Below are 11,644 nucleotides of genomic sequence, written 5' to 3' on the forward strand. Positions count from 1 at the left end.
TCTGACGCTCTTCAAACCCAGCAGCATTCCCGTAAATAGAAACAATCCCACGCTGCCGTGTTAATTGGAGCCTTTAAAAATTTTAACAGCGAGCGTTTCTCCTCAACACGCGAGCACCCACGGTTCTTTGAAGTTCAGAGAGAGAAAGACGTGGGGAGGCCCTCCCCTCTTCATCCCAGTGCCTCCTTCGAGGAAACTGCCCCGGCCGCGAGTAAACTCAGACAAGAACAAACAAACAGAACTGTGAGGCTTGATCTGTGATGTGTGGGGGGTGGGAGAGTAGTGGGGGTCTCAAGTGAGGCTGTCGCAGCAAGTCTACGTCAACGTCACCTCCGCGGCTCCAGACAACTCGGCGCTCCGGTCTCGCCCGGGTTCCGTTATTCATTTGTCGGTGGAGAATGCCTGCCAGCGGTATCATCTCCACGTTTCATGTCGACCTCTTTTTGAACACAGTGGAATTTTCAATTAGCTTCGGCTGGAGCTTCAGGTGTTGTTGTCTTTTTATTATTCACAAGGCCTGCTTTACCCATCTCACTCTCTCTCTTTTCTCTGTCTTCTGGGTTACTGGGGCCTTCTGCGCCTGAGTTCAGTGTGTGTCCACACAGGGGTGTGTGTGTGTTTGTGTGTGTGTGTGTGTGTGTGTGTGTGTGCGTGCATATTTGTATGCGTAGACATGGCATGCAAAAGCAAACTTCACAATGAGTTCAACTGACTAGCCCACACAAAATAACAACGGGGAGGGGACTGGCCACACATTCCATGAAAACAAAAAAGGCCGGTAATGACTGCAGGTGCATTTGCTTTTCGGGAAGGCACAGTCTCTCTCTCGCTCTCTCTCGCTGTCTCTCTCTCTCGCCCTCCCTCCCTCCCTCCCAAGGCCGCCCTGCCACCCTCCATTTCTTTAAACAAGGTGGCGGCCTGACTGAGAACGAATGTGAGGAGCAAGGGAACCTGACAGGCCGCCTAAAAAGGAGAAGATGCAAAAAAAAAGAGGGGGGGGGGGGAGAAAGATTCAGCGAGCATGGGCCTTGGCGGAGTTTTCCGGTGGAGCCATGCTGTCTGAGTGTGGCGCCAGGGTCGGCACAAAATCAATAAGCAGGAGGCAAGGGACGACAGGAGCTGTGTGGGAGACAGACACAGTCTTTACACCTGGAAAAGAAATGAATCCCTTCTCGTTTCTGGCAGCTTAAAACAGCGTGTTTTTGGCAGTGTAGAATACACTGGTTATTATGGTGGAGTTCAATGTAAAACAAAAAAAAAGTCACTAATGACTCTGCTGTGGTGAGCGGAATTGGGCAGTAGCAATACTTGTTGTGACTGGTGCAATGGACAGTAATGACACCTTGCAATCACAGGGATTGGACAGCAATATCGATTGTAATTGGACAATGACGACTGTCATGATCTGAGGGATTGGATGGTGGTGTCTTTTGTGATTGGACAGTAATGACTATCATGACTGAATGGATTGGACAAAAGAAACCGTTGTGATGGACTGGACACTTGCTTAATAGATGGCATTTTTTTTATTTGGGAAAATGACAAACGCACAAAGCAGCACAATTTGATGACAATTACAAAGAGTGGCATACCTGTAAATGAAAAAGAAGGTAATGAGCAATCACTTGAGGTAGTATCAGGACAACGTAAGCATAGAACCCTCCATGTGGAAAATTTTTGTCTTAACACAGATGTCCTTAAAATTGGGTGCAATGACTCAGACCCATCACTGGAAAAATTAGAGGTTGCAAATTTATCCAGAGCATTTTAAGAATAACCATGCAATTACTGGGCGGTTATTTGGAAGAGGAGAGAGGAAGAGGTCTGTCACTGCAGCTTTGTAACCGTTTCCAACCATGAGAATTCATGGATTCCACATCAATTCAACAGTTCCCATTTATGAGTTTCATGCCTCATAAAATATGAATACCAGTCAATTCGATTCCCCTATGAAACATTTACCGGGGCGTACTCGTACAGAGAAAAGTGACTTGCAGAAGTGCAAGTTCACCACATGCAATGGTGAGTAATATATGACCATTTTACCTGGGATAACCTCCAGAGCAATGAAAACAAATGGCTAATCGAAGATAGTCCCCAAACAAAGAGAAGCAGTCCCATGTGAGGGACCCACAATTTTCACCTGGCGCGCACAGCCGAGGTACACAAATTTCTGTGCCATTTCAGTAAGCTCCCATTGCCCTCACAACCCCCCGTGCTGCCTAATAATTTATGAAATGCTTAAATCATCTATTTGACACGTACTGAGAGAGGGGGTGGGCCTTTCAAGAGCTCGACTCAACAGGAGCGGAGGAGAAAGATAGAATTCTAAACACCACTTGTTGACCTTCAGAGGGAAGGGAGAGAGGGAAGGAAGGGGGAGCAGAAATCTATCAGCATTCGAGTGAGGGTAGCTCATTTGGTTTCTTCGAGCGCTGATCACGCCTTAATTGAACGTCAAGCTGCTCGGAAATTGACAGTGGCAAATTGATTAAGGTCCGTATTTTGCTAGGAAGAAGAAGAAAAAGATACAAAATGAAACCACACTGAGTGAGAAGAATGGACAGGAACTAGCTGCTCATAATCGAGGGGAATAAGCGTGCCAGTTACATGGCAAGGTAGTCATAGAGGAGAGAACCGTCATCAAGCAACATAAGGCGACGACAAGCATGCACACCCAATTATGTTTCAGTACACCATACACTAGGAGCTATTACCACACAGGACTAAAATAGAAACAGCTCTTGGTTTTAGCAGCTCCACTGGTACAATGTCAAATGGCACTACAGTGATGAAAACCATTTCTCTTCTTCGCTGTTGCTTCCAGCTCAACGCTTTGTAAAACCCATTGAGATCTATGGGCAGCCCATGGGCGCTCTCACATCATTCACAGACAACTCGGGGGCCTCTAACCTCCGGAGTCCTGCGAACCCATCTCCTCATAGCCGCTGCCCCCACGTATCTTCCCCTCCACTCACGTACCCTATTCCCGGCGCGCCAGCCTTTCTGTCTTAATAAATAGATCATGAAAGAGCTCTGACGCACTGCTGCGTGTTCTTGGCTGCATTCTTCTCAATAAGAGAAAATGCTCTTCAGTCTGATTCCACAAAAGTTGGTGGTGTTGTTGTCATCCCCAAGACCAACATTATGTTTCAGTTTAACTTTGACCTTTTACTCCCACTCACTCCATCTTCTTATTTAAAAGAGAATACTACTACCGCCATGTATCATAGAATGTACCAAATGTGCAATCTGCTGTGCAATCTATCAATCTGCTGGAAAACAGTTATACATATCACATTGATGGAAGCATCATGAATTGCAGCTCAACTGATTATAACTAATATGATAAATCAAGCTATTTATTATTACTATTAGTAGTAGTAATAATAGTAGTAGTAGCAATGACAGTATCAACAGTAATAGTAATAATAATAATAATAATAATGAGTAATAATAATAATAATAACAATAAGACATGCTCTCATGGAGGCAAGCTGTGAAGAGAGGCCCTGCAGCCAGGCACCTACACAGAGAACAGCTGTTTCTTTTTTTTTTTTGGGGGGGGGGGGGGGGATAAACAACAGCGCTCCTAACTGCCCGTGTCCCCATTTGTTTGAGAGCATTTCCTTGTCCATCCAGGCAGAGAGAGCAGCAGGAGCGCGAGATTAGCACGGAAATAAGAGGAATGCATTATTTAACACACCGAGCACGGCTCATGCAAACATTCCAATTCACTTGCTATTAGTGAGGCTCCTAATGTCTTAATGTCTCAACACGACGCCGGAGCGGGAGGGAGGGAGGATGTTCCTGGGATGGTCCTCAGCGCCATCCCGCGCCCCAAGGCAGGCGCATGGCATGGGAGCACGAGCCGGCAAGCAGGACGTCACTCGCAATATGACACCTCAGAAAAGAGCCACAGAGCGAGGCGTGCATCTGATGGGCGGTGGGGGAATGGTGTACGCAGCACGCAGCCCCATCACTGACACGAACGATCCGTCAGTCTGTGCGAGAGGGAGAGGCCTGCAGGTAGATTCCCTCCATAGACGACAGGGAGGCTGGGAGAACATTAGGCCTAATTAGGTGTTCAGAAAGAGAATGGATTAGTGAGGTATCGCTTTGGGGAATTGGTGGAGGGTGTGTGGGGGGGGGGGTGGGTGTTTGGTGGGTGGACGTCCACACAGCAAAATAATCAGAGCGAGTAGCAAAGCCGGTGCCAGTCTGCCACTTGAGTGAAGTGCTCGAGCGAAGCCAGAGACTCTAATGAAGGAAACGCGGCACACTCTTGATAGGAAGCAGAGCTCAGAACGGATGCGCAGGAGAGTTCTGCCCTCAGAAGAACACAAATTTTCACTTAGAGTGCATATTTAAGAAGGAGACCTGGAAACTAAGTTTGGTGCAATAGTTCAGTGGAACTTGACAGCCTACCCGCGTGGTCTCCTACTGCCGTTTTGTGCCGTTTTTGACACGGTCTGTGATGCGCGCACCTAAAAGGAACAAAGAGAAGAAACACCAGAGACTGAAACACGTTGCACTGTAAGACTTTATGTAACATTATGCATCATGTATTTCTTTTATTAAGTCTATCAGGAAGATGGCTTGTGAGAGGCCACCGCTCTTCAGTGTTTTCCTGTTTTGCATTAAGCTGTGATCTTCACACATCAGAGATCCTCACGGACTTACTTTTTCTCTTTGCTTCCCATTAAAGAAAAAGATACATCTAATTTTCTTTCCACACTACAGCGACTGCTTGTGTGTGAGTAATATCCAGGTCCTGATTATTTGCAGAGCTAAATCCTCAGACCTGAATTAAACCCACCATATTTCAACCTCTATTTCTCCAGTCATCTGCCACAGCAAAGACAAACGCTCAGAGGTTCAACTGTAAGGTCCCAGAACTAATTTTGCACAGCTCTTGGAAGAGGGAAATATATATATATATTTATGACATGAGGCAAGGTGCAGTGCTGAACTGCTTGGGAGCTCCTCAGTTAAAATGAACTGTAGTCCAAACAAAATTGAAGTAAAGAAAATAAGTAAAACATTTGTGGAATAAGCTAAATGGTATTTGACTGAAAGAATGTGATGAGGGAGCATTGTTATGTGATGTCCTGTCTGATACATAAAAAAAGGAAATTTAAAAACCACTCTGATTCTCTCTTGTTCAGCATAAGTGTCAGACAATGGCAGGCAAGAATAAAAGAATAAAGAATAAAAAAGAATAAAATCCACACAGTGTGGCTGTCAATTTAATCACCAGTATTTAGTCTGAGGAAATTCCACCCTCACCCTTCTTTTGTATTCTTTGCAGGTGTGTTGCAGAAGGTGTGAAGTGCCCTGCCCCAGTATCAAGGTGACAAGATGTGAGCATGGCTTGCTGATTGTCTCACCCGTGGCCGAGAGAGCGGACATTATCACCAAGAAGTGTCACATGCTGCACTTGTCTCCGCCAATGGCACGGGACACCAAAGAGGATGTCACCCTAACGAATTTTACATTACCTTAGGGCCAAGTGTGCATTTCAACAGGACAGAAGAGTGGAAACTAGACAAACTGAAAACTGAAAAAAAAACAACAATAAAAATTTAAAAAGTTAATATCATTGAATTCAACTCAAAAAGGATGCCACATCTAACTTTAAAATTTTGAAAATAATTTTATACTAAAATAACTGGGGAATTATGAGAATTTCCTCTAAATTTATATTCTAGCAAGTTACTAAATGCAACAGATAAACTAAACTATTAATTATCAAGACAACACCGGGGGAAGGGACATAATCTGCATTGCTGTCAGACCATAAGAACTGAACAGGCACTGTTCAACGGCTACTTTGCTGATTTCTTATCATCTATTCATATAAAGTCCTCACTGTGGGTGCTCTGCCTAATCATCGTGTAAGAAACACTCTTGTCTGAGGCTGCGTCCTCCAGCCACAGCCAAAAACAAAGCCGTAAACAACAGTTATTAAAACTGGACTTGATGGGAAAAGGCAAAACACAATCTCTGTTGTGCTAGGCCTGGGATAAATCTGGAGTGTGCGGTTATCGTATCCAGTGGATCACGTCATTCGAAATGAAAAGCAGCGGCATGTTTCTGGTGCAAGCCCACCTCTTCCTGGGTGTGGCCAGTGCCTTAGTCATTCACTCCATGCCCTGGAAAGTGGCCTGCCCATACCAGTGCATCTGCCAGATCAAGCCGTGGTACTCCCCACAGTCCGTGTACAGGGAGGCCCCCACCGTGGACTGTAACGACCTCCTGCTGACCCAGCTCCCCTCCTCGCTCCCCCTGGAGACTCAGACACTGAGGCTGCAGAGCAACCTGATCAGTGCCCTGGACCAGACCGAGCTGCAGGGCCTGGCCAACCTGACTGAGCTGGACATCTCTCAGAACAGCTTCAGCAGCACCCGGCACGTGCGGATCACCGGCCTGCCCACCCTTCTCAGCCTGCACATGGAAGAGAACCAGCTCCACCACCTCCCGGATTCTGCGTTTTCGGGCCTACCCAACCTGCAGGAGCTGTACCTCAACCACAACCGGCTCAGGAACATCTCCCCGGGGGCTTTCAAGGGGCTGGACAACCTGCTGCGCCTCCACCTCAACTCCAACCGGCTGGTGGTGATTGACCGGCGCTGGTTCCACGCCCTGCCCCGGCTAGAGGTCCTTATGATCGGGGGAAATCCGGTGGATGCGATCCAGGATCTCAACTTCAAACCCCTGGGGTCCCTCCGCAGCCTAGTTCTGGCAGGAATGGGTTTGCGCGAGCTATCCGAGCGGGCGCTAGAGGGACTTCTGAACCTGGAGAGCATCTCCTTCTATGACAACCACCTGACCAAAGTCCCCAAAGAGGCTCTTCAGAAGCTGCCGGGTTTGAAGTTCCTTGACCTGAACAAGAACCCCATCCAGCTGGTCCAGCAAGGTGACTTCAGGGACATGCTGCATCTAAAGGAGCTGGGGCTGAATAACATGGAGGAGCTGGTCTCCATAGAGCACTCTGCCATGGAGAACCTGCCAGAGCTAACCAAGCTGGAGATCACAAACAACCCCAGGCTGTCCTACATCCACCCCCAGGCATTCCAGCGCCTGTCCAGCATGGAGAGCCTGATGCTCAACAGCAACGCCCTGAGTGCCCTCCACCGAGAGACAGTGCGCTCCCTGCCCAGCCTGCAGGAGATCAGCCTGCACACTAATCCCATCCGCTGCGACTGCCTGATACGCTGGGTGGGAGCCGAGGATGACAAGCCGGTCCGTTTCATCGAGCCGCAGTCCACATTCTGCTCCGAGCCCCCCGAGCTTAAAGCCAGGAGGCTGAAGGAGGTCTCTTTCAGGGAGATGGCTGACAGCTGCCTGCCCTTAATCGCCCCGGGCACCTTCCCCCCATATGTCCAAGTCAGACACAGGGACAACCTAGCCTTGCACTGCCGAGCGCTGGCTGAGCCAGAACCAAGCATCTACTGGGTCACCCCGAAGGGCCTGAGGCTCTCACCCTCCTCGAGTCATGGACGGTACCAGGTCCTCACAGAGGGCACTCTGGAGATTTTCGGAATCACCGCGGAGGAAGCAGGGTTCTATACCTGCGTGGCTCAGAACCTGGTGGGTGCCGACACTCGGAGCGTGACAGTGAGGGTGGATGGGGGGGGCAAGGCGCATCTCATGAGTGGCTGGCGGGTGAAGGACAACCTGGAGGTGAAGGATGTCAGGGAACGCTACGCCCTCTTGGCCTGGCCAGCCAGCCACAACGTGCCCTTGGCCCGGCTCTCCTGGCTGGCTAATGAAAGCATAGAGGACCATCACAGGCACAGCACCCGCATCCTGGCAGGTACCCGGGGCTTCAACCTGACCCGTCTCCAGCCTGGGACCCACTACAGAGTGTGTCTGCACCTGGGGCCGAACGACACCTCCTGTGTCCACCTCAGGACTAAAGAGGTCCCTGTGCCTGCAGCCTCCCCCGACCTAACCCCAGCCGTGCTCCTGGCTGCCTCAGCCTTGCTTCTCCTACTGGCCGCTAAAGCTTGTCAAGGCGGAGCCTCGCTCGGCTGGAAAGAGCAAGGACAAGACCCCGAGAAGTCGCACGCATCACTTCTGTCTGAAGTCAAGGGCCAAACAGCCATGTCATCCCTACAACAGCAGCAGCAGCAGCAGCAGCAGCAGCAGCAGCAGTGCCCAGCTAAGGACTCCACAGACTGCAGCAGCACAGAAAGCAGCAACACTCAGCACGCACAGAATGTTCAAGGGGTGTCAACGGAATCCCGTTGAGTTCAGAGCTCCGATTAAAACACATAACAACAGAACAGGAAACATTGTCTGCAGTGCTCATGACCAATTTTCCACATACAAAAAGTACACCAAACACATGGGTGGATGTCAATCGCCATCAAATAAGAAATGTTCCAATATCCGGTATGATATTGTAAAAACAGATATGATTTGTATTTATTTTATATATGAATATATATATTAAAAATTTGTTTGTTGGTGTATTCAGATATATACAGAGATTACTCACGCAGTGGTGTAAAACTGAAGCTAAAAGGTTCCATCACTTGAAGTTTTTTTTGCAGGTAATGAGTGCTTCAAGCCCGCGCTGTGTCACAGCAGCTGAAAAGGAAAATCAAGTCAAAAGATATTATACGCCTATATTTTTCTCAAGTGTGTAACAAAAGACTGATGTGATTTGACAGGCAGTTCAAGATTTCCCTTTTCTAAAGTTTAAATGCAACATTTGAAGTAGGTCAACCTATGTGTCTCAAAATAGCACCAAAGGACGCAAAAAAAACACTGTAGTCAGAGGAAAAAACCCTTCAGGTACCACTGGAGATATTTTAAATACCCTTTTTATTTTTGGAGATTTACAAATGACTGTGTGAAGAGGGAGAAGACGAGCTGATGATTCCAGCTGCACACTGACAGTGACTTAAGCGTTATTAGAGCCAGGCGTTTCCAAATCCGCGTTGCATAACCACTCTCTTTGTTTTGCGCCGATTGTGTGCTTCAAATCCAGCCCAGCAGGATCCTACGATCTCTCACAACATTTAATCTTCCTGCTAGGACGTTTAGGGGGTGCACACGAACGGGAGCGTGCGAAGTGATCTGGTCAGAAGAGCCCAATGTTACATCACTGATGGAAGTTGTGAGCAGGAGTGCAAGGAGTCTCCGACAGCTCGCACGTCATGACGTTATGGATACAGAGACACGGGAGACCGTCCCCCCCGTGTTGACTGTGGAACAAAACTCAAAACTGGATGCCCCCTCCCGCAATTGGAACGGCAAAATCAGAACTTCAGAGGCTGTCAGACAGTGCGGAAAAGTCGGAGCTTGGATCGCTGGTTTTTATGATCCTAACAAACATTACTCCACACCGAGTGTGGTGTTGGGCCACATCACAGCGTTTGCGAAGCTGGAGTGGAGGCCAGGGCAGCGGAGCCCGGTCGCCAGCGTCTTTGTCGTTCCAGTGACACAGGCACCCATATGGGAGAGCTACGGACACGCCCCCCGTCCCCCCCCCTCTGGCTTACACTCCGTGGCAAGCGCGCACTTAAAGCGTTACTTAGAATGTTGAAGTGCGGAAGCTGCGAGCTGCCCCAGCTGCCAGGGAAGCGTTACAAGCACTTTCAATTTACCGCGCATCAAACGCCACGGCGGCACTCACCGGAGGACAAGAGACGGCAAGTGCTGCCGTGCCACTCACTCTCTGTACAAAGAGATGGATATGAATATAACATGAGCGTTTTTTTTTTCCTCACAGATTCATCAGCAACTTTCTACTATGCTTTTTGCTTGACTGGATGATTTTAAAGGCCAAACCACAGTGAACAACAGCCAATCGGCTGGCGGGTGAGAATCCAGCCTATGGATTACTGCGGCAAGGGTCCTTAGCTAATTGGACATTATGGGAAAGTGCACTGGCCAATCAGAATCACTCATTGAAGATTCACCGCCTTTTTAATTTCCTAGCTAGGGATGCCCATTTTCTAAATTGTGTCATTTTATAGTGTCCCTACTTCGTTTGCGTTTTTGTAAATTAAGTGGTTGATGTGACTCCTTGTTTCAATAACCCTCCCCTAACTCGTCCAGGTCATCTGCCTTTTGTACCCACAGCTGTACATAAAACAATCTGGATTTCCTACTCAATGTACTGCTCTTCTTTGAAGAATAATGTAGATGATGACTGTGTGTTAAATTCTATTTTGAGCTATTATTAAAAACATTTTGGACTGAATAATTTGAGGTTTGTTTAATTAGAAAGCTCGTTATGTTTTTAGAGGCCTAGGTGATTGCTAAAGGGTTTTTGTTTTATATATGTCTATGATTCCCAAGGCTGGTAAACGATTCAACCTGCAGTCAGGCTCCTTTTTTCCCTGCATCTTTGTTGTGGGAAGAAAAAAGTCCCAAGACATCCTTACAGGCTGAAGGCTAGCAGTTGCCTTCATTAAACTAATAACACAAGTTTTTTCATTTTAATAATATTGCACATTAATAATATATTAAACTTTGACAAATTAACAAATGTAAGAGTTATCCAACAGCCATTTACAACACAGGGTTACAGATTTCACTGAGGCCTTTTCAGTTTTGTTTTGCTCCATACCGGTGTCCCTCCTCTTGTTGTAATATGCGTTTTGCTAGTCATAGCTGAAATGTTGTTGTTGCTGGCCCACCAGGAAGGAAGTAAGAACCCCCCCAGCTACCTTAGCCTCCACACCCTACTGTGCTGCCTTCAGGGGATTGAGAGTTAGGAGCCTAACACTAGTACCCCAGGTTTTCTCCATAGCTGCAGCGACAGCAGAAAATTTTGATGACCGGCTGATACCAAGTGTAGCCTCTCTCTTGCTTTCGGAAGACATTCAGAGCACCTCCACTGCTGCTCTTGACTCCTCTGCAAGAAGTGCCCGATGCGCATCTCAGAAGCAGATGGCGAGCCCCTCCCCTCAACCCCCCCATTCTCCCAGCCTCCCAGGTTGCCCCTTTTCACCACGTCACCCAAACGGCAATTACCCCCAGAAACATTTTTTCCCCACTCTCTCCCCAATTGGTAAAGTGGGAGCCATCAGAGGGTGATGAATGTGCACAGGCAGAACCGAGAGTGCATCCTCTCCCCAGAGCCTGCTCACAGACCAAGAGAGGGCTCAGGTCCCATGCGAGAGATATGCGAATCGGCAAACGCGCCCAAACAGCAACAGGCAAACGGAGAACCGCATGCGGAACGTAACCCACATCACAAGAGCGGGAATGGCACAAGGCCAGCTTCGCTGGACTGCTGAGCCAGAGCCACGCGGTAGGTCTTGCGTACTTGAATTAAAATTCATTTTCGGTGAGTAAACACTCACAGGGCAAACAGCATTCACACTCCTCAGAGAAGCTGAAATGCAAAAGTTGCATTCACATTTCTATGGTGTGAAGTTAGCCACATTAATGGGTTCATGCAGTTACTCATTGAGACACAACAGCTTCGTGGCAGCTGCCGTTCAAAGCCTGCCTAATTCTGCTTGTTTCAATCCAGTCACATTACACAATCCTTGTTCAAATAGTGCTCAGATTGGGTTGCCAAGAAACATCAACTTTCTGATTAGCTGAATACATTGGAATTGCCCCTCCCAAAATGTGTCCTGAAACCACTTCCAAATCAAAAACAAACTAGTGAAAT

At 47.9% G+C, this 11,644-nt stretch overlaps 1 protein-coding gene across 1 annotated transcript in view; it reads left to right on the forward strand.

Moving 5' to 3' along the window:
- Positions 1 to 10,131, forward strand: part of lrrn2 (leucine rich repeat neuronal 2) — a 45,398-nt gene extending 35,267 nt beyond the window's left edge. Inside the window, exon 2 of the mRNA XM_036530433.1 lies at positions 5,312 to 10,131. Coding sequence (XP_036386326.1) covers positions 6,076 to 8,256 — 2,181 coding nt within the window. The 5' untranslated portion in view covers positions 5,312 to 6,075 and the 3' untranslated portion in view covers positions 8,257 to 10,131. The remainder of the gene's footprint in view (positions 1 to 5,311) is intronic.
- The last annotated feature ends 1,513 nt before the right edge of the window (positions 10,132 to 11,644 follow it).

This window comes from Megalops cyprinoides, chromosome 6 (genome assembly GCF_013368585.1).
Source record: "Megalops cyprinoides isolate fMegCyp1 chromosome 6, fMegCyp1.pri, whole genome shotgun sequence".
Classification (NCBI taxonomy): Eukaryota; Metazoa; Chordata; class Actinopteri; order Elopiformes; family Megalopidae; genus Megalops; species Megalops cyprinoides.